Source organism: Eschrichtius robustus, chromosome 18, assembly GCF_028021215.1.
Source record: "Eschrichtius robustus isolate mEscRob2 chromosome 18, mEscRob2.pri, whole genome shotgun sequence".
NCBI classification, from domain to species: Eukaryota; Metazoa; Chordata; class Mammalia; order Artiodactyla; family Eschrichtiidae; genus Eschrichtius; species Eschrichtius robustus.
The window spans coordinates 21,010,329-21,034,481 of record NC_090841.1 but is presented as its reverse complement, the minus strand read 5'-3'; the positions used below and the strand labels follow the sequence as shown (position 1 = coordinate 21,034,481).

General features: G+C 36.1%; 1 protein-coding gene across 3 annotated transcripts; it reads right to left on the bottom strand.

Moving 5' to 3' along the window:
• Positions 1–1,567: 1,567 nt before the first annotated feature.
• ESD (esterase D) lies at positions 1,568–23,151 on the bottom strand. 3 transcript variants are annotated; one of them, XM_068526650.1, is made up of 11 exons: positions 23,061–23,142; positions 22,267–22,342; positions 19,837–19,878; positions 17,429–17,503; positions 16,740–16,828; positions 14,346–14,444; positions 12,764–12,888; positions 11,574–11,693; positions 10,814–10,912; positions 8,681–8,848; positions 1,568–1,726 (listed from the first exon to the last, which is right to left on the bottom strand). In XM_068526650.1, exons 4-11 carry the CDS (start codon positions 17,494–17,496, stop codon positions 1,646–1,648), a joined length of 849 nt encoding a protein of 282 aa, XP_068382751.1. In that variant the 5' UTR covers positions 17,497–17,503; positions 19,837–19,878; positions 22,267–22,342; positions 23,061–23,142; the 3' UTR covers positions 1,568–1,645. The 3 variants fall into 3 exon arrangements, with proteins under 3 accessions (XP_068382751.1, XP_068382753.1, XP_068382752.1); XM_068526652.1 differs by lacking the exon at positions 22,267–22,342 and having other exon boundaries at positions 23,061–23,151; XM_068526651.1 differs by lacking the exons at positions 22,267–22,342; positions 23,061–23,142 and adding an exon at positions 22,065–22,228.
• Between the last annotated feature and the right edge of the window lie 1,002 nt (positions 23,152–24,153).

Below are 24,153 nucleotides of genomic sequence, written 5' to 3'. Positions count from 1 at the left end.
AAATAAGGAAGATTATCCTGGATAATCTGGTGGGCCTTACTGTTAGAAGGCCTCAAAAGCAAGACTGAATGAGGCTGAGAGAAGAAGTTCCACCTGTGGACAACAGCTTCAGCCCTGCCCGTGGAGTCTCATCCTGCTTTTGAACTTCCCTTCCTGATGGCCTGTCTTTTGGATTTTGGACTGGCTTAGCCAGCCCTCACAATCACATAAGCCAAGTCCCTGTAAAAAATCTCTTAACGTACATATCTGCTACTAGTTCTGTTTCTTTGATTAAATCCTCAACTAATACAAAGATCATAGGATCACACAACTGTTTTTCTTTACAAAGGAATTACCAACGTGCAAAAAATTTGTGAATTAAAACATTTTTCTTGTTAGAGGACACAAGTCTGTTTAGACTTAGAACCATTTTGTGTGTAGCTCACTGTAGGGCTCAATGTTGACTACTAATATTTATTTTTATTGTTTAATATTTATTTATTTGGTCTTAGTTGCAGCACGTGGGATCTTCGTTGCCGCGTGTGGGATCTTTTAGTTGTGGCACGTGGGCTCTAGTTCCCTGACCAGGGATGGAACCCGGCTCCCCTGTATTGGGAGCGTGGAGTCTTAACCACTGGACCACCAGGGCAGTCCTTTGACTACTGATAATTTAAATAGTACGAATTAAAAAATTTTAGTATTGTCTAATTCACATTTACATAGTACTTATAACTTTAAGAACCTGATGTCTTCCTCAGTTACCATGTAATACACATTCTTATTGAATGTTTAAAATGTATAACTTTTGTGCTCTTTAACAGAAAAATATATTTCTTTTAAAACAACCAGGGGACTTCCCTGGCGGTCCAGTGATTAGGACACGGTGCTTTCACTGCTGAGGTCCCAGGTTCCATCCCTGGTCATCGGGAGTGTCCATTTAAGTTCTTAAAGGAACACACTTTGGTATTTACAAGTTCTTGGCGAGCTCATCAAGCTAAATTTCTGCACGTAACTAAAGGAAAATATCTTCTACAGTAACATACGAAACAAGTTTCCTCATCTAATTTCAGATTGAATCTAGTATTTAATTCCTGTCTCTTGAGAGAGGTCCATAAACCAATGTCCACAAATCTATTTGACTCAACAGATAAGAAAAGAAATATCATTGATTGGGCTCCGGAAATATGACTTCTAATCTTAGTTCTCCCACAAATAACTGTGTAATAATGGGGAATTCATTTAACCTTTCTGACCCTACTTGCTTATTCAACAACTAACAAATAGTTATTCAATTCAATGACTACTAGAAGCCAAGCAGTTGCTAGACACTAGGTGTGTAACAATGAACAGGAAGAAGACAGTCCGCGCCTTCAGAGGCTTAAAGTCTGGAAAGGTGAGGCATTTAGGCCAAACTACCTTTAAACAACTCTCTGTTCCAGAGTTAGCATTTCATGATTTCAATGGGATTATATTCATATTCTGTGTCCTGAGGTCAACACAACAGTGATTTCCAAATTACCTCGAAAAAACTGTGAAGTATTAAATATTTCCCATGTGAACAATGGAAAAGTAACTTTTAAAATCAGAAGCAGGTATGATATATTTATTCAGAGGGTGATTCAACTACAGAATGAAGCATTTTTAGCACTACAAAATCCAATGTTTTTCAAGCATTCAGGTATTTTGCATGATGTCTGATGTGATCGGTAATAAAGGTTGCAATGAAGTAGTAGCTATGATCATAACCCTAGAAGACAAAATAGAGATAAGACATTTATCTACTATTCAGAAAAATCGATATTAGGGACATTAAGTATATCTTGCATGTCACTTAATTTGCTTGTAAATAAACTATCACAACATGTGGAAGGTTTATAATCAAAGTAAAGCTTATTACACTTGTACTTCAACATTATCACTGAAAAAAGAGTAGTTGAAAAAAGTTTCAACTCACAAAAGCAATGCACCACCATCAATAAGGGAATGTTAAGATACAAAATAAGCACACATAAACAATACAGAGAAAGAACATGAAGAACGCCCAAATGCCCTATCACTGGGAAGTTAAACACAGCCATCATAAATCATGTTAAGAATTCGACCTCCTGCACGGTAAAAACATATCGTATCTTTATCTGAGGAAAAAGGAATAATTCATTACACTCTGACATCCCTCAGCAATAAATCAAACTGGGTAAAAAGTCAGTAAACTTTTGAAAACTACCATGAAGCAGAGAGAAAATGCGCCAAGTAGTTGAGTTGAAACAGATTTCTATCTGGTCAAATAAAATCATTGATAGGTAATCAGTGGTAAATGGAGAGGCAATCCTTTCTCGGGGTGTCCTCTGAGTACAAAATAAGTAGCTCTCAAAGGAAAAAGAAAAGAAAAATAGGGTGGGAAGAATCAAAGAGTGTTAAAAACCAGATAATTTTGGGGACAGCCCTTACCCTGCCAAAACACAATTAAAATACAAAATAGAATAATCTGAGAAAGATGAAAGTCTAAGATCGAGCGAATGGTCTCTGATGGGAGGAAAAAGGAATTTTTCTAAGCACTTAAGAAACAAAAAAACCTAATAAAAATATCACCTGGGTTTCAGGGAACAAGGTAAAGTCCCTAAGGTTTTGATGAATCAGTAAATGTTCTCTACCTCTTACTTGGCAGGGGTATGCAGTGCATATCTTGGGAACAGCAGTTAATTAAGAGTTCTAGTTTAAAATCATCAAAGTAACTTAAAAGCAATCTGTCTTCTATTTTCAGTGGCCAAACTGTGGAAGTGAACCTGTTAGGAATGTTGTCAAAATTAAGGCTGAGCCTTGGAATTATTTGGTTTCGCATCTCTCAACGATCAGACCAGTCCCAGTTAAATTAGTTAAATTCAGAGCTGAGGGACAGTTTCTTACATAAAGAAAGTTAAAGAAAAGCATTTTCCACCATGAAATTCTTGAGTTGTTAAGAGGTTAAATATGCCCATGATCTTCAGGCCACAAAACCTGTGAAATATAGTACCAAGTACCTGCCATTTTTCACAGATGGAAGACGGATCTGATTGAAAACAGGTGTAGATGCAAGGAAATCGATGCCTCGAAACACTTGTTAACAAAAATCCTAACGCGACTGCGTATGCTGTATTTTCACGTTTCGTCGCACGTATGTTCAGTGTGTTGCAGTTTCAGGCACATACTGGGTAGCCACCATTATTATTGTTATTATTTATTATTATTACTATTTTATCAGAGAAGTCCCAGAGTAAACCAAAGTGACAATTTGGAGCTCTCAGGGGTGTATTGCAAGATAACAGTGTATTTCATCTAAAATACAAAGCAAATGTCCTTCCATAATGATATTTAACTGAAGGTCTACCTTCATGAGAAAATAGAAAATGCCTATCATGAGGGACCAAGAAAGATTTTTTAAAATGTCAACATAAAGGCAAGAGAATACATTTGATTAGTTTCAGGTTCTGCTGGTCAATATTATTAAATGGGGGTAGCTCCTTTCATCAAATTCTTTGAATTGGTTTGTATGTTAAGCAGCTTGTGTGACTACGTTCATTTAGTGACACTTGAAAGGGCCTTCCTTTCCTCTTCTACCTCACATTTGAAATGGAAAAATCCTTGGTAGCAAAACTCTTAGAGTATAAAAATAAACGAACTCATTCTTTTATTCTTTGCTCAATTCTCAAAAAAAGAAGCAGTGCTTCAGCGGCTAGTATTTTCCTACATATTTACAGGCAGTATTTTCCTACATATTTTCCAGACCCAATTAGCAAAGCTCAGATATGAATTCCCGAGTTATGAAGTCTCTTCAGAGTACAAAGAAGAAGATGGCTGAAAGCTGCTCATTTGTTTATTCAATAAGCACCTCCTGAGAGTTCATGTGCCAGGTAATTGTGCTAAGCATGGGGATACAGATGAGTGAGAGAGCCCTGTACTTCTAGAATTCTGTGCCATGTTCATACTCTTCTCTAACAGGCAGGCACAGAGGCCAAAACAACCTCTGAATCTTCAAAAAGGGCCTGAGACTTGAGAAGGTACTATAGCCTTGCTTCAATGTTGGTTTCTGGAAGTTTCCATTAGGTCTGAAACTGAAAATGTTTCTTCACTATATTACTTCAATAACTGATAATAAGACATACTAGGCCTTTCCTCTTCAGACTAAGACTTGATCTGTGTATATTAGCTATCAGAATTCTGCTACCTTGTGCATTTTCAATTTAGATTCACTGAAGTGAAAATAGAAAAAGAAAAATTATGAAGTATAATAAAAACCAAATAAATATCCCTATGGACCACACTTCCCCCTCAATTTTTTTTGACAGTTGATAGAAATGTAGATTGTGAGCATTTAACACCATTAAAAGAGGAAAATGAATGAAGTTGGGTAAACCATGTACATGATTGCAATAATTTTTCTTCCCTCCCTAGATCACTTATTTATATTACCCACTACTATTTTCAGCTTATTTAATCCTTCACAGCTCCCATTTCATAAAGAAATACAGATAAACTGTACTTATAATCAAGTGCCCTCAGACCTGAGGTAATCTGAAGTCAACAGAAGTTGGCTTGAAAATCTGAAAAGTTGCTTCCCTGGAGCCAGTGCCCAGGTATGTCCATTCAGTTGCTCATTCAGTTACAACAAACCTAAACATAATCTGCTTCAGACTGTGTAGTTCACTTTTAACCTGTCCATGCTGGAAGGAAAGTGAACAGAAAATTGTGCCTGAGCTAAAAATTGTGACTGATGATTTCAATACTTTCTCACTTTTTTTTTTTTTTAAAGAATTGAATGCTTTGTACTGACTCTTCTTTAAGTACAGACAACTATGTTTTTCAGTTGCTTGGGATATAGTCATTTTAGAAATAAGTTGATTTATTTTCTCCCCCCAAGAATTTCATCAGTGTTCTAACTCTGTTGTTTTTATAACAAACTCTAGAGTTTTTTCAGTCTTTGTTGGCAGGCTGAAACTTGGTTGTTGGTGGTAACAATGAAATTTCCTGGCATAGACACAAGGGAAGCAGAAGAGGCAACACCACCACTAGAGCCAAGAAGTTAACGTCATTTGGACAAAACATGCTTTGTTATATCACTTATAGCAATAGTTAATATAGTTAAACATACTATTATATTTATAATCAAATTTCATAAGGTTGATTATTGATCTAAAACACGTAATTCTGATGATAAATGTTCAAATTAATCTAAAAAAATCTATTTCTATATGATGGATACCCACAAACAAGGTATACATAATGTATTGGTTTTGGACTTATTTTCCCACATGATATATGTATTGTTTCCATGTTAAAAATATCAAGGAGATTGAAAAGACATCAGGGAAATTGCTAAGATCTGCTGCATGAGTTAGACAAGTAGCAGGTTATGCACAACTTCCCCTTATGTTAGCTCTAATTCCATCCCTTGGCTCCTCAGGAGTACTGCTTTGCCTTGCTTTGGAATGGTTAGACAGATAACAGGAGGATAGTATTTGCAATCAGACTACCTTGCTTCCAGGCCTGTTCCACCATAAACTAGCTGTGTGACCTTAGATAAGTAGGTTACTTTTCTGAGCTTGTCTCCTCATCTGTAAAACAGATGGCCAGGAGTCATGTATGAAAACCCATAGCAAATGTCATACTTAATGGTAAAATACTGAAAGCTTTTCCTCTAAGATCAGGAATAAGACAGGATGCCCACTTTTATCACTTCTATTCAACATAGTACTGGCAGTTCTAGCCAGAGCAATTTGCAAGAAAAAGACATAAAGGCATCCAAATTGGAAAGGAAGAGGTAAAATTATCTCTGTCCATAAATAATATGATCTTGTGTGTAGAAAACCCTGAACTGTTAGAGCTAATAATTCAGCAAAAGCAGGATAAAAAGTCAAACACAAAAGTCAGTTACATTTCTATATTCTAAAAATGAACAATCTGAAAAAAAAATTATGAAAACAACTCCATTTACAACAGCATCAGAAAGAATACAATACTTAGGAATTAACCAAGAAGATGAACTACTTGTACAATGAATAAACCACTACTGAAAGAAATTAAAGAAGACACAATAAATGGAAACACATCCCATGTTCATGGTCTGTTAAGGTGTCAAGACTACCCAAAGCAATCTATAGATTCAATGCAATCCCTATCAAAATTCCAAAGGCAATTTTTGCAGCAACAGAAAAAGCCATCCTAAAATTCATGTGGAATCTCAAGGGAGCCCAAATAGCCAAAACAATCTTGGAAAAAGAAGAAAAAAACCTGAGAACTCATGCTTCCAGATTTCAACATTTTCTACAAAGCTACAGTAATCAAAAAGTGTGGTAACTGGTATAAAGACAGACATATAGACCAATGGAATAGAATAGAGAGCCCATAAATAAACCCTGGAATATACGGTCAAATGATTTTTGACAAGAGTGTTAAGCCATTCAGTGGTGAAAGGATAGTTTTTTCAAGAAATGATGCTGGAATCCACATGCAAAAAAATGAAGTTGAATCCTTACCTAATACCATATATAAAAATTAACTCAAATTGGATTAAAGACTAAATGTAGGTCCTAAAGCTATAAAACTAACTATAAAACTCTTAGAAGAAAACATAGAACAAACGCTTCATGACAATGGACTTGGCAGTGGTTTCTTGGATACGACACCAAAGGGACATGCAACAAAATAAAACATAGTCAAATTGGACTTCGTGAACATTAAAATATTTTGTGCATCAAGATACAACATCAACAGAGTAAAAAGGTAACCCACAAAATGGGAGAGAAATATCTGCAAATCATTTATCTGATAAGGGATTAGCATCCAGAATACATAAAGAACTCATAAAACTCAATACAAATAGCATTCAGTACAAAAAGCAACCCAATGGAAAAATGGGCAAAGGACTGGAATAGACATTTCTCAAAAGATATACAAATGGCCAATAAGCACGGAAAGATGCTCAACATCAGTAATCATTAGGGAAATTTAAATCAAAACCACATTACCACCTCACAGCCACCGGGATGGCTACTATCCAGGAAAAAAAAAGAAAAGAAAGAAAAAAGAGAAAAGACGTGTTGGGGAGGAGGTGCAGAAATTGGAGCCCTTGTGCACTGCTGGTGGGACTGCAAAGTGGTGCAGCCGCTCTGGAGAACACTAGGGAGGTCCCACAAACAACTAAGAATAGAACAACCATATGACCCAGCAATCCCACTTCCGGGTATATAACCAAAAGAACTAAAAGCAGAATCCTGAGAGATATTTGTACACCCATGTTTACAGCAGCATTATTCATAATAGCTAAGACTTGGAAGCAACTTAAGTGGTCCACTGACAGACGAACGGATAAGCAAAATTTGGTATATGCATACAATGAAGAGCCTTAAAAAGGAAGGAAATTCTGGCACATGATACACGGATGAACCTTAAGAGGACTATGCTAAGTGAAATAAGCTAGTCACAAAAAGACAAATACTGTATGATTCCACTTATATGAGATCCTCAGAGTAGTAAGAGAGACAGAAAGTAACATGGTGGTTGCCAAGGGCTGGGGGCAGGGAGACATGGGGAGTTGGTATTTAATGGGAACAGATTTCAATTTTACAAGATGAAAAGAATCGTGGAGATGAATGGTGGTGATAGCTGTATGACATTATGAATGTATTTAATACCACTGAAGTGTACACTTAAAAATAGTTAAGGTGGTAAATTTTATGTGGTACTGTGGTATTTTACCACAACAACAAAAAAAGTTGAAAAAAACCCCAAAAAACCCAAACAGGTGGATAGGCTCGGAATGGTCTCTCATCTGGTCATATAAGGCTAAAATGAGCTAATGCTGTGAAAACATTTTTGTAAACTGAAATATACCACATTACACATTGATCTAGATTTATCTGAACACATCATTATAAGTATATGTTTTAGATCAATGTGCCTGATATATTACCCTTAAACATGCATAAAAATGTTTTAAAAAATCACAACCATGTATAATTTTCAGTGTTCACTTTTCACCCTGAAATAAAAATTTTGTTTTTATTATGTTCTGAAGCTTATGAATACATAATTTAAAAAAAATAAAGGTAGAATTCCTTTAATTATAGCTGTATTAGCATAGAGTTAGGTGAGTAGTGAATAGTCAAAAGTATTTTAGTCAAGGAAAATTTGTGAACCAATTGAAATTCAGTAATTATTCTTAAACAACTAGCAAGTAGCACAACAAATAGATTAGCATCTAACTCAAACAATATAAAGTGCGTGTGTGTGTGTGTGTGTGTGTGTAAGACAAATAATACACAGCTTCTGAGGCTAAGATGTGTATCTAAAGTGAAGAGTAATGAAGGTGGAAGCTTGTCCTTTTATTTTACTGCAACAATAGCCGCATGTGTCAAGAAAGATATACCCCATAATGTTGACAATTAAGTACTATTCAAGCGTTAAATTCGTGTTATTTACTGATTTTACAGTGGGACAGAAAATTGTAAATACTTTTCACTGTCAAAAGCTTTCCTATTTCTATGGAATTTGGTCTTAGATATCATTAACTTAATAGGAAGGCTTTCACTTTAAATGTCTTATTATAATTAAAAAATACCTTACTAGAGGTAGCTTTTCAAATTCTAAAATAAAATTAAGAAAGTACTATGGAATCTTGTTTTTTTTATAGTTAATTTAGAACAAGCTAAGGTTTCCCAGTACTTGCCTCTTGTAATCTGAAAACAACAGGGATTTTCTTTTCTGTACAGGCAGCTATGAAGTTATCAGGTAATAGCTGTCCGTCTGAAAGGAACTGGTCATCTTTTCCTTGATCAATCAGTATATCCAGCTGAGTATCTGGGTACAACTTCACAAGATGGGTAGCATCATAAGCCTATAAAAAGGGGAGAAATAATGAAAAATAAATTTGAAAGTGCCCAGAAAGATATTCTTCAGAATACGCTATACTAGAACTGAATAGAAATTTAAAGTCATTTCAGCTCTAAGACTGATTAAATTGAAAATATGCTTTTAAGTTGGCTTGTCTGGTTTTTATTTACAAGGCCTTCAGAATTCTATCCTCAATTACAGCTTCTTCTCTACTTTCAACCAGTCCTAGACCAATGGCAAGAATTCTATATCTCAAGTATTCTTCATTGTATATAGCTTTTTTCTTCCAAACCTTTAAGGTTTAATCACCTCTCAACTCCAAGAAAACTAATTTGTTTTCTTTGTAAATCCTTTTACAAATTGACTATTTCTTCTAACTCCATTATCTTTTTCTATTTCCAAATATTCTCTATTTCAAATAAATAGTCTATTTTTTGTCCCTTCTTTTTGACTAATTCCAGACATAAATCTCTCTTCTGCTATCGCCTGAACGGCACCAAATGTCTACTATCTCCAGGAACTTTCAGGAAGACTTGATTTGAACAATCTGAATTATATTAACAACTCAAATTTATTATGTGAGGAGCTGCCGCTAGTTACAATTTTCTATTTTACATCCATCTTTAAATATTGATTATTCATGTATATTCACTAATGACAACTTTTATGCATTGATCAAGACACATAAAAACCAAAAGATTTCCCCTTCTAAAGTAGCATGCTTTTTAAGACTTGCTTTCTTTAATCTTAAAAGGAGAGAGTGGAAGGACACCTATAAAGTCCAATTAGTTCTAAGTTCCACGATTTCATAATTCTGCATGGCCTCCTTATTCCAAGAGTAAATTAAATGATAGCCTAAACACTGCATAATTAAAATAGTAAAATCTACTGCCATTTGGAGAAAAATGATACAGATTCCTTTATAGGGGACCTCTCCCCTACTTCTCCCAATCAGTTGGTCTTTTACTCAAAACTTCTATTAGACCATAAGGCCCCTGTGGACGGGAAAGGGTCATCACCTTCTTGACATAAGATCTCAAAACCCCACACAAACTCTGCACATGGTTAGGACTCAAAACACTGAGGCACAAGCATTGTCAATGCATTGTCCCCAAAGTAACTAATAGTAATAATTTTCAGCATTCTTCCAATATAATAAAAATCTAAGCCTAAACAAAACAAAACTCTAATGACTAAAAGATTAACCTTCCAATTTGTCAGAATTTCAATGACCAATCTTAAATAAAATAGGGGTCCATGTGTAAATTACTTTGAATAAACAGCAATAAGACAAAAAAGTTTTTTTTCCCACTCGATTTTCTACTTGCTAACATGCACATGATGATGAGTTCATCTGCAAAATATTCAGACATTTGGTGGAGTTTTCAAATAGCCCATTTCTGCACAAGAGCAAATCAGTCTCAGGAAAAAAGGGCCATTTTTACCATTTTTATTTTCATTTAGAAGCATCTGCTCCTATGCTTGAAAAAGCAATCTTACTGTTGGAAATATTCTCATAAATGTATATTACATACACAATATCTATTTTTAAGAGCTTTTAAGTCTAGAATTTAAAATCCAAATCTGAGAGATGCTAGACTTTGAAACAGATACACAAAATAAAAAGCCAGGCCTCGTGGTTCTTATCATACAATTAAGCACACAGTTAATATGAGGTAAGTTTAAATTTAGTAATATGGGGTATTTTTTGTAATGTTAATTTAGAAAATAAACATATAAATGAATCATTAGCAGAAAAAAAATGTAGCCGCAGAATTATCTGCCATAATTCAATGCAACTGAAAAATTGTTCTTTGTTGTTGTTATTGTTATATGTATACACTTTAATTATTTTTTGCTCTGGATCCTTAACTTGAGTAAGTTAAGAATGTAACGTCTGTAGTGTGTAGCTTTTTTAACAAATTGGAAAACTTAAGAATAAGTATGAAGACCGCCATCCGGTACCTACCTCCCATTTACTTTGATCTGTTCCCAAATATCCACTAAAGGCTTTTTTGCCCCAAGGACAGAGCACTGGGTTGCAGATTGGAGCAAACGCTGACACGGACTTCAGAAACAAACGAACAAACAAATTAAAAACAAGTTATATTTTGCTAAATTGAATATGAACAGGTATTTACAACTTGCTTAAAAACTCTGACTTGCCATGAAAATCCCTGTGAACAATTTTCCTTGTGCTATATTATGGGCTTAGATTATATGCCTCTCCAAGATACCACATCCTTTGTGTGTTCTATTAAAAGAGCTACATTTTCATTAAATAAGGCACAAATGAAAGTTTATGTTCAGCGTTTCTATTCATTTTTTCCACTCAAAACAGTGGAAAATCGAAGTCAACTTTACAAGAATAGTCCCGGTAAAAGTAAATGATAACATACTGTCACAATAACATTAATCAATAATAACTTTCAGGGAAAAAAAGCCTAGAAAACTATAGTTTGAATAGAAGCAATGAAAATTGCTTTATAATACCGCTCATAGACCAATGAGAAACCACTGGGATAAAATTCCTATACTTCTGATTCTGTAGCATATATTGTGTGGTCAAATTTAATACTCTTTCCCCACAAACCCCTTGAAATTCCCAACACTAGAAAAGTTTAGTCCCAATACTAAAACAACAGTATCTTAATTTCAATCTTTGAAAGTTCCTAATATTATACTATTCAAGAGAAATAGCTTGTCACTAGAAGCTTAGGTAATCTTACTTTGTATTTTCCAGGATTCTTCAAAGCACAAATCAGAGCTCCATGGCCTCCCATGGAGTGGCCAAAAATAGACATCCTTTTGGGATCCACTGGAAAATTGGTATTTATGAGTTGTGGAAGCTAGAGAGAATTTAACAGTGGGACAAGAGATATGACAGAAATAAGTTTAGACTTTTTCAAAGTCATCTAAAATAATCAATACTTCCATATTCACAGTCTTACAATGGTTTACACTAGTAAAGATTAAAAAAAAAAAAGTCAGCTAGACAATGATCATTAATATATCACTGGAGAATATATGTTACATCTTCCTTAGAAAGCAACTTTAAGAAGATAATGCAGAAAGAAACTTAAAAATGTTGTAAACTTTTGATCTAGAAATTTCACTTCCTGGAATCTCTTCTAAGGGAAAAGTCCTTATGGGTAAAAAATTATAAACAAAGATAATCAATGCAGTAATACGTATTATGGTAAAAAAATATATGTAAATATATAAATAGCCTCCATTAGAAAAAAGTAAATCACGGCATATGACAGAATACTATACAATTATTAAAATTATGTTACAAATAGATCAGAATATTAGAAAATATTTACTTTATACAACTAAAAAAAGAACAAGATAAAAATGTTTTACTATTATATGAAAACTAGTCATTAGAAAAAGTCTGGAATATACCAAAATATAGTTGTTGTTTGGGGTGACAGAATTATGGGTGATTAAAATTTTATATTATCGTTTCTGAGTTTCTATGATGTGCACATTAACAATTAAAATCATAGAAAAATGCATAAACTGCACACAAATGTTATTAATAGAAGCAATGCTTTACCACTTATCCTTTTTGATTTTAATCACTATGAAATATATCTGGATGAACCAACCAGCTGCCAGAAAATACAGTTTTTTCATATACTATTTTCTTTGTATAACCTGGGTAGTGTATACAGGTATCAATATAATTATTAAACTCTTTAAAATTGTACTTAGTGTTCCTTTAAATTGCAGACAATAGGACTATAGTACTTGTAAACGTTGGAATTTTTACTAAGATAATTAATAAATATGTACCAAATAAATTCATCAATACCATACCCTAGTTTAAAATTCTCGGGACTGGAAAGACTTTGTGTCCAAAATCAAACTTTTGGCAGCCATCAATTAATAATTACACTGTAAATTAAATTACCTCCTCCGTTACATACGAGTACATTCTGTAGTTAGTTTTCCAAGGATCTTCAGAAGCATCCACATAAAATCCAGCACCAGTGCCAAAGTCCCAGGTCTCATCTTCTCCTTTAATATTGCAGCCACCTATGAAGGACAAATCTTGTGGTTTCATCTACTCTGTAGTAATGGCCCATGTTTAATAACATACTTTAAAATGAACCTGAAATTTCACTTGCATTAGAGCTGTTCACCAAGTATCCTGGGCTCTCTGCGTTTTGGGGCACATACTTCCTTGCCCCCTTGAGTGGGGTCACGTGACTAGTTCTAGCCAATGAGGCAAGAGAGGGAATGGCCCTCCAGGCTGGGGTATTCACTGGCTTTCTTCACTGATGAAGGTCCCTCCTTACGTATTCTGAACATATCCTTCCTCACTCTGTTTTACCTGTCAAAGGGCTTATACTCTCTTTTTATCTTTCAGAAATGTGTTAAGATTCCTTCTCTGATGACCCTCCTCATTACCAACACTTCTTTACTTCTCTGTACCACTGTGATCTTAGAAGGGAAGGGGAACAAATGCTTGTGCTCAATTCACTATTTTGAACTGAAGATGTCTCCTTATGTACTTTGGAATCATTCCATCACGTTTCCCCTATTTACCCATCCCCCAGTGGGATTTTCTTATATTCTATTTTAACTGATTACGTTTTATTTTATATCCTTGCATACAGTTAAAAAGCCAACCACTGGGATTTTGAATAAAATTATAGTGATACGTAATTTGATGGAAATGACCTCTTCATAATAGTCAGTCTACCCATCCAGGAACATGGCATTCTTCCACTTACAACAGTTAGGAAATTTTACGTTTTCTTTTAAAATAAATCTTCATACTTTAAAAGTTTATTCCAAGGCATTTTATATTTTTGATGCTCTTCTGAATTAAACATTTTATTACATTTCCTGTGACACATGTCTTACTTTTACATAATATGGATTGTGAAAGGAAATGCATTACTTCCAAGGCCAGCCATTCAACTTCCAGATAGTTTTAGCTACCATTTAAATTCCATTTCCTGACCCTTATAGCGTCCCAAAACAAGTTTCAACTATCTGATGGATTGAATTCTCAAATATTTGATATTCTCATTTCTCTAATGTAAACATTATAATCATTTATATTAAAACTAATACTTGTTTAACTGTACGACTATTTGATGACTAACAGAAATGAGAAAAGATAATTACCACGTGACAAGGCAGTTTACCCAAGGAATAAAAAAAATTATTTCCTATGCATTGTAGGTTATTTTGGCACTAGTGCCAATATGATACATTATTAATTGAGTTGCTCAGTCTCTGTTTTAAAGTGTCTTAGTGTCTTAATCTGTAAAATGGGAATAGCAAAACTGTCCCCTCTCATAAGGGTGAGGTTATGAGTAAAATTCAGTGAGGAAAATTACAGCATGGTATTTTAGAGACATGATGTTGCTTGAAAGATTTTTAATAAATAGCAAAAATATGAAATGAATTGTGTATATATTGTAACTTAAGTCTTAAAGATTTATATTTTTACAAAGGACCTCTGGAACAAGAACACTTACGAGGGCTGGTATCTGGAGCAATGACGACAAGGCCATGTTCCGAGGCAGCTTGATGGTAACCAGATTTTGATATAAAATTTTGTTCTGTGCAAGTTAAACCTAAAGATCAAAAATATTGTTACCTCATGATAACGCTGTGACCTGTGAACGGTTTATAAGCTTTAATCTTCTTATAACACAGGAAAACTAGCTCACTTATTAAAAAGTTTTTTGTTTGTTTTAAGAAATAATGTTGAAAAAGACACTAAAGTTTCCCTTCTCATAAAATATGTAACAGTATTAATCCAAGAACTGTCTTAGGTTAAATGCTCCCATAGCTGTCCTTTGAAAGTCACTCACTAAAATTTCAATTACTGAAATCCTTTGGACCAGCTGTGTTTGGGAATTTAGAATTATTCAAACTGTAGAATGGCAATATGGTGCATAAAACAAATGTTATTACAACCCTAATGGTGTGTTATTCTTTTAACAAGAGATATGACTGCAGTAGCTCTCACCAGAAACAAAATGTAAAAAGAACAGGAGAAAAGAATGAATACAGCTTTGGACCATGAATCAGAAAACTTGTTCACTCTTTTATGTGATCCTGGGTAATATATAATTTCCCTGGTACTATAGAATAGTTTCCTATTCTACAGGTTACATGATTTCTAAGAGCATCTTTAGCTACACAATACTATGTTTCTAAAACAAACATGTAATTTGTTGTTGCTTTTGGCAATACCCTGCTCTTCTAGCAAAATTGGTTTGCTTTTTTCAATCAAAGAAATTAGTTGCTGAATTAAAACTAGATAGGCACATCAGAAAGTCTACAAACAATAAATGCTGGAGAGGGTGTGGAGAAAAGGGAACCCTCTTGCACTGTTAGTGGGAATGTAAAATTGATACAGCCACTATGGCACAGTATGGAGGTTCCTTAAAAAACTAGAAATAGAACTACCATACGACCCAGCAATCCCACTACTGGGCATATACCCAGAGAAAACCATAATTCCTAAAGAGTCATGTACCACAATGTTCATTGCAGCACTATTTACAATAGTCAGGACACGGAAGCAACCTAAGTGTCCATCAACAGATGAATGGATAAAGAAGATGTGGCACATATACACAACAGAATATTACTCAGTCATAAAAAGAAACGAAATTGAGTTATTTGTAGTGAGGTGGATGGACCTAGAGTCTGTCATACACAGTGAAGTAAGTCAGAAAGAGAAAAACAAATACCATATGCTAACACATATATATGGAATCTAAAAAAAAAAAAAAAAGAATGGTTCTGAAGAACCCAGGGGCAGGACAGGAATAAAGACGCAGACATAGAGAATGGACTTGAGGACATGGGGAGGGGGAAGGGTAAGCTGGGACGAAGTGAGAGAGTGGCACTGACATATATACACTACCAAATGTAAAATAGATAGCTAGTGGGAAGCAGCTGCATAGCACAGGGAGATCAGCTCGGTGCTTTGTGACCACCTAGAGGGGTGGGATAGGGAGGGTGGGAGGGAGACGCAAGAGGGAGGAGATATGGGGATATATGTATATGTATAGCTGGTTCACTTTGTGATACAGCAGAAACTAACACACCATTGTAAAGCAATTATACTCCAGTAAAGATGTTAAAAAAAAAACTAGGTAGGCACTTAATTTTTACCTTTTAAAATTAAATATTATTCTCATTTTTAAAGACTGGTATTTGGGGCATATCCTTGAGGAAACATACATAAGGGAGGATTTAAATCAAAGTTATAAGAAGCAGTTTTAAAGAAACAAAAATAGAACGCTATGACATAATTTGGTTTCTATGAGTCTCTTATAATGTCTGCTTCTAAAGATGAAGTGCCAACATCCTGTGAAAGAAAAGTTAGCACAGAGGTTCAAAATTACTCTCTCACAATCCATTCAAGAATCTTTAACATTCACCTCTGATTTAGAAGCATTAGTATTCTTTTGTGATGTTCCAGATTGTAGCCAGAGAAGGTCAGTCCAATTAAAATATTTCAGAGAACACTGTAAGAAGTTACTTGGCTGTGGTTTCTAATTAGCATATCACAGGTGTCCTGGTTTTACCTGATACTGTTCTATTTGAGTGGTAAAGTCTCAAACGCTTGAGTAGGTACAAAGTAAACAACTTTTCTAAGCTCTTGTCACTGAGTCTAGAACTTTATATTCTCTGCTGAATTACTTGGTCTAATTGAAAAAGAAGTATAACAAATGTAATTCAGTAGGTCTGAAATTATTCTCAGGATAAAGTAAGAGTAGACTATGACAGGCTCCTAAAGTCTTTTATAAATGGTTCAGAAAGCACACCAATAAGTAAAGATTAAAGAATAAGATAAGCTAGTAAAAAAGAAAAAGAAACTCCTTTATAAAACTCAAATGCATAACACTTACCAGACAGCCAATATAGTGCAGGGCATTTTCCAGTTTCTGCCTTTGGTGGTAAATAGATAGCAAATTTCATTTTGCATTTCAGTTCAACACTGTAATTTTAACAGTCACAAAAAAAAAAAAAAAAAAAATCAGTTGCCCCCCATCAGTCAAGACAGAAACATAAAATAAGTGATTTAATGTCCAAAGTAAGTGATTCCACCAACATTTAAGGAATATACCATAGCCCTTAAAGAAAGAATGAGGCCAATTTAGCATACTGATCTATTGATATTAACCAAACTGAGCCTAGGCTGTGCATGGTACACAGTCATTCTGAGCAGGCTGAATTAAAAGAATAAATGTAACATCCTCAACGTAGCACTAAAATTATTAAAACAAAAATTGTTTCTAAAGAGATATATGAGATAATAAATCAGCTTTTATAAAAAATGAATTCTAAAGCTCTTAAACTACATGTTTGTTCACGGGCACTGCAATGCATCACATCCTTAATTTGCTTTTTATCACTAAGAGTTTATTACCATCACCAATATCAAAACTAGATAAGATAAAGCTGATAAAAATCACAGGTATTTTTTACAGGTAAACAGTAATTCATGCAACAGTGATCTTTCATGGGCTTATTTAAAGAATCAAATAGACAGAAGCAGAATTACAGATATCTAAAATTGTACCTTCTTAGTAGTTACCTGTCATGTTCAAAAACTTTCTGCAATCCCCCAAAGCACTTGTTGCTGGAAATCTGTTTCAATGCCATTCTTCTCCTATTAGTGAAGATTAATCTCATTAATTTCTAGAGAATCAGTTCCTAAAAAATTTGAAACAAAACTAACTGTTTTGGGGATAAATTATCTAAATATGCAACTGTCTGCCACCCTGAATTTTTTTCACATGCTAATTTACTCTCATAAATAATATTATGAAACTGACTAATTTTGATACATACACTTACACTTGGTACTCACTTTAGGAAACTTTAGTACTTTGGAATGTCATTACTAATTTATTAACAAGCTTTTTTGTCTGTATGACTGTGGACTGCCCCAAATTCTTTTTATTTTTATTTAATTTATTTTTCTGGCTGTGCCACGTGGCATGTGGAATCTTAGTTCCCCGACGAGGGATCAAACCCATGCCCCCTGCAATGGACGCACAGAGTCTTAACCACTGGACTGCCAGGGAAGTCCCTTTCCTTTTTACTTTTTTCCAAATTCTTTTCAGAAAGAGGCAGAATATAAATAAGTTATTAACTTTAGCTTAGAAGATTAAAAATTGTTAATAGTTTACCTGTTAACTGTAACAAAGGAGGCAATGGTATGACATTATGGTTGGTATTAAAATGGGAGGAAAATGGTGCAACAATAATGATTTTGATAATAATAACAGGTAACATTTACTGAACACAGTGTCACAGGCACTTTCCTACATGTTGAACGAGATCAGATTACTCATCCTAGGAGTGTTTCAGAGAAAGTGATATACAATTTTCAGATCAACATTTCTCCTTTTAAAACAAACCAGCAAGTAAAACAAAAGCCTGTGCTGAGTGAATTAAAAGTACAGTTTGTCATGGGGAAATTTTGAAGTCTGGTAATTCTTTTCTCTCTAACACATCTTTAAAGTGTTCGTAAATAATTTTAAACTTAAATGTTAAAATACCATACATTATTAATTTTTAATAATAAATACCAAAAAAACTGGAACACCATCTTTATGGTAAATACCTGTTGAGCAAAGAGAAACCAGACTGATTCTGATTTGTATCTCTCGAGGAAGGACTCCCTTCCTCTCCTTATTACAAATCACTAAATCATACACACTAAATAAAAAATCCTCAGATACCAGGAACAGGTATGACCTCTCTGGTGGTCTTCTCAGTGAATGTTCTACTGTACGCTGATCAGTTGTGGTGTTAAGGTTACTCTAAAAAGATATGTAGCAATAATCTTAGAAAGCTTATTTTGGAAATGTCTTTGCAAAATTCTAAATAAGATTAGTTTCAATGCTACGCTTAAGTAATCTCCTCAGTAAATCCAAATACTGAGCTTTGCATTGGAAACCTGGGATGTGAACCAGAAAGTCTGACATCAGAGCCCCTACTCTCCTGCTATGCTTTCCTGCCTCCTGAGAGGGTTTTTAAATACTCATAAAAAATTTTTTTTCGGAAAAGATTCACTAATTTTATAGCATTAGGGTATTACAATTATACACAGAGGTAGCATTACCTTCTGTTCACAGGTTTATGCTTTTAACCTTTAAAAGACCAATTTTTAAACAACTGCCCACAAAATGTTATTAATTATTGAATATTAACTTCAGCTATTCTTGTTTATGACACTATCTTAAATAATGAATTAACAGAGATAGATGTATACTTTTAAAATATATACACATGAAATATACACACACAAAATATACACACAAAATATATACACAGTAGTGTTAAGGAATAAAATTTACTTGAATTATTCTTAAAGGAAATCCTATTTTTTTAGATCTAGCAGGGACTATGTCTGCTTTCCCAAAACATGGTACACTGAGCATATATCTAGTACGTGAGAGGTACCTAATAATTATTTGTTGAACTAATGAATAAATTTTTAACTTCTAACTACCAATTATGTGAAAGTTTTAAAAATTAGCTTATTCTTTACCTCTATTGTTTTTATACTTTGTTATTCATCTATTTCGGTAATCCGTAACTAGTCTATTTCTTCTGCTCTTTGAATGTTCTTAATTAAAATTCAAAATCAAACACTTTCCACTGGGCCAGAGAAAACCAAGTTAAAATACTGTTTTTTTAAATTGGTAGAATGAATTAATAAAAATAAAATCAAAGCTTTTAGTTTTTTTTTCCCCCCTAACTACCCATTTTAGAAACTATCTTCAATTGTCAATTAAGAAAGTTAGGCTCAATAAAAAATAAGACATAAGCTAAGAACTAGATATGATATACTATGATATGTGAAATGATATACTAGGTGATGACATTTTTCACTAAAATTTTTCTATGTGAAAAATAGCATATTTTAAACCAAGTTACTAGATTTTTCATTCAGCTTCCAAAGTAATACATAAACATAAAACTTTAATGTACCTGTCCAACTGCTTTTTTATCTGCACCGAAGGGTAGATGATCCTGAAAAAAAGATCAAATGGTGTATAAATGGGACATACTTTTCACAACAAAGGTTATACAGACATGTATAGTACACTACACATTCTCAACGGAGACATTTTCCCCTTGTGAGGTAGATGACTATCTACTCTGGGTATGGCAGTGTCAAAAGGGCAGCTGATGGAACGGCACCATCGCTTTACCTCGGCCCATAATCTAAGTACCTTAACACCTATTTTGCCACAAGGCCTTGTGTTTGGTTAAAAACTTTTCCTGGAATAAGAGTCCAATGAAGACAGGTTTTTTTTTTTTCTTTTAAATAAATAGAAAAAGTTTTAGATTGTAATTTGAAAGTACGAGATATAGTCAACTACTGAGTGAAGAAAACAGGAGTGGAGACTAGAAAAGTAGAGAAAGATAAGAAGCCTAGACTCATCAGCTAAGAGTTGTAGGTCAAACTTGTAATGCGGGGAGGATAAAGAAGGGAAGAGATGAGGGTTTAAGGACTACTGGGCTGACTGGCTAGAAAGGATGAACTGGTGAGAAAACTGACTGGGCTTATGAATGATGGTGAAGTTACTGATACACAGAAATAAACAAATAAATAGAAATGTACGTAGTAGTGTGCCCCAAATGACACCAAATGTGTCATTTGTCTGACACGTTTCATTTCGGTTCTAGAACAGATTCTGGGAGAGAAATGAAGTTACAGAGTAGAATAGAATAATAATAAACACCCTCCCCCAAGAAAAACCAAAAACAAAGGCAAAAAAAATTTCACAGTGCCAGTCTTCCTAGAAAGTCAATGAAATGTACATCAATATTCTTCAGAGAACAAAGTTTCTCTCCGTGCATGGTACATGGAAAGCCAATGAGGCAAAAAGTATTAAAGTCATCTTTATTCACAAAGCATCCATTCCCCCAAAAGGCTAAACTGTCAAATCTTACTTTTCTTCCCTTTACTTATTGAAGTTAAGTGTTATTTATCTCCAGAAGTCTGTGTTCTTTGTATTTCACCCATTCTTTCCTTCTTCCCATGAGCCTCAAAAGTTTTCTATCTATCTCTACCTGGGTTTTTGTTCTCATTCTCTCATGGACTTTGATCCATTTCTCCATCTGCAATGTGTCCCACCCCACTGGCTCTCAATGACCTACACAGGTCTTCCCAACATCACCCGATTATGGAACTGCTGACCGTCACTTCTTTGTTCAAATCCTCTCCTCAGTGAAAAAACAGGATTCCATTCCCTAAGTTTCCGCTCTATTTTTGCGTTGAAACAATATAAATTTGCCTCTCTTCATTCAATCGTTCTCAGGCATTGGTGCCAGAATTTAAATTTCTTGCTGGACCCTTCTCACAGGATGTGCCACAGGCTAGTAAAACTCAATGCATCTAAAGTTAAGCTTCTGTCTCCTACCTTCAGACCAAGTGTTTCTATTCCTTTTTTTGCTTCTCTTTTCATCTATGCCTGTCTTGCCCAACCTACATTTGAAATGTCTTAAAGTTACCCCGTCTCTGAATTCCCATTGCCGCCATCCTAATTATACGTAAGAAATTAAATTTTCCTTCCTACTTTGTTTCCTTCTTGTATGTCTCACTAAAATCAATCCTGCATGGAAGCCTAGGGCTTTAATCCATTTAACTTACTGCTCAATGGATCCCTATACACGACACATCTTCAGGCCTACCATGATCTACTTGGAGTTATCAGTCATTTAAATTTATTTTTAATTTTATTTTAAAAATTGTGATAAAAAACACATAACATAAACTTTACTGTCTTAACCATTTTTAAGTGTATAGTTCAGTAGTGTTAAGCACATTGTCAATTTTAAAACCTGGTTAGCTTGCCCACATTAACTAGCAGATGAAAAATGCTTGCCCACTTCCAGGATGCTGCTATGGGTGTCCAGAACTAATCCCACTCTGCTGTCAGGGCAGAAGTTGAAAACCAATAAGTCACTGAAATGGAAGATAGTGTCAGTAATTATGTGATTTTTTTAAAAGCTTGATGCCATTAAAACTTCACAAAATTGAAACTATGAACTGACAAAAAGGATGAACAGAACTCCATATATACTTTGGTCACATTATTAACTGTGTACTATGCATAATCGCTTTTCCTTCATAAAAATTCACATGGCTTGCCCACAGATGAATGTTTAATCCACCCTGGGGAAAAACAGCATCCATGAGCTCCAAGCACCTTAAATTAGCTCTCAAAACTGTCTTCAATGGTCCCACAGTATTTGTCTGGCCTTGTTTTCTGTTATCTTAATTTAGTCAAACTCAATTATGTATGATTCTAGTATAGCCCAGATGTTTCTACTGGGTGCCACGGTACAATGGTTTTAGAGCAGGTTGTGGAGCCAGACCCTCCAGGTTCAAATTCTGGCTTCACCACGTACTATTACACGGTAGTTCTTTGGTAGTGGTAGTGACTTCGGGCAAACTACGTCATCTTTCTGTGCCTCATTTCCCCATCTGTAAAGTAAGGATATTAATAGGATCAGTTTGATAGGGTTGTTCCCGGGACTGAGTTAATTCACGTACTTCGAACACTGCTGGCCATGATACGCACACAAATGTTAGCTATTGTTGTTCCTGCAACCTCGAATGCCCTCCAAGGTCCGCGCAAATGCCATCGCCCTGACGACCCAGTCACGGAAGACCTCCAGACCCCTACACAACTGACAGCGCATTTACAAATACGATCAGCCTTCCAAAGTGCTTGCGAGCGTGTGCGGAGAAGCGGGATCCCCAGGTGCCCGGCCCCGACCCAGGCGCCCGTGGAGGCTGCGAACGCTTTGGGGTCTGTTTCCTCCACGAGCGAGGTACCCATCCACCTGACGCAGGAACAGCTACGCAAACGTAGTGGGGTACTTGATAAACCGGCAGATGCCCTCAGAGACCGCACGCCCGAGCGCCCCGGGTTACACATTCTTGGAAGCTCAGTGAGAAAAAGGGATTCGGGAAGAGGCGCCGAGACTCGGGACAAAGTCCTCGGCTCAGCGCCCCTCCCTCGGCCTCCTGCCGCGGCTCGTCGCGCTCTGGGCCCGGGGCCGCGTTCTTCGCGATCGCACCCACGCGACTCGCCGCAGGCCTCAGCGTGCGCCCCGACCGGGCCCCGCCGTGTCACCGGGGCAGCACGAGACCCAGACGGGCCGAGGACATCTGGGCCTCTATCCAGACCTAGTCTTACCTCGGGCCTCGTAGGGAAGAGGAGCAGCAGCCGCAAGGGAAAGGCGGGGCCTCAACATGACCGCCAGGGCCACCGTCTAGGCCCCGCCCCTCTAGGGTCCGCCCCCTAGACCCGCCCACTCCGGAATCCTAACTCCCGAGTCCCTTCTCCTCAGCCCCGCCCTTCATCGGCCCCGCCCCCCACAGTCCCCGCCCCGTCCCTCGCCTCTCACTTCCCCGCAGCGCTTTGTGGGCGGCTCCTCCTTTTCCTGACGCGACTCGTACGTCAAGGAGCCGCCAGTCGCGTTGGCCCAGACTCTTACCAGCGGGCGCAGGATAAGGCCCAGCCTTGAATGAACGTGAGCTCTGGCCCCGCTAACTCGTGGAATATGTTTCCACGTAGCCTTTTGAAGTTATTTAGAAACCAGGACATAATTTCAAATCCCCTCCCCCCCGCCTCCCCAGTCGTTCCAGTTCACCTACTTGGTAGCTGGAGTGAAATAGGAGCCATTGAAAAATCTCCTGTGCTGGAAACATAGTAGAAGCTTCCCCAGTGTCCTCTTTTCTCCCTTCTCTCAATGTTAGTTGAATTGAGCAATACAGTTGTTGGTTGCTGACTTAACAACAAATGCTTGCCCTTTTGCTTCCGTTGCTTGATTTAACGAAATTAATTGTGAGTGTACTTTGCCTGTTGAGAAAATTAAACATGATTACAAAAAAAATTTTTTTTTGAACCAGCATCTAGACAGACATATTGTAAATGACATCTTCTGAAAGCCAAGGCCGGTTTTGTGGGCATGCAACCTGTCCAGGGGAACAGGACCTCAGAAGGAGTCTGAGGTCCTAGTTTCTTTCCTGTGCTGCACTGTTAATAAATTCTGAAAGGGCCCACATATTTCCGTTTTGCACTGGGCTCTGCAAATGTTGTGGCCGATCTAATGAAAGGAGTAATAGGTGAAGTGACCTCTATTGGAACCGATGTTATAAATACAGATGCCACTCAGGAGGCTACCTGTCAGCATTTGTCCCCGTGGCCCAGGCCCATTTGGCCATAGTGACCTATGGACTGAACTAATCTTTGGAGCTGTGGATTGACTGGAATTCGGGCTGAAGAT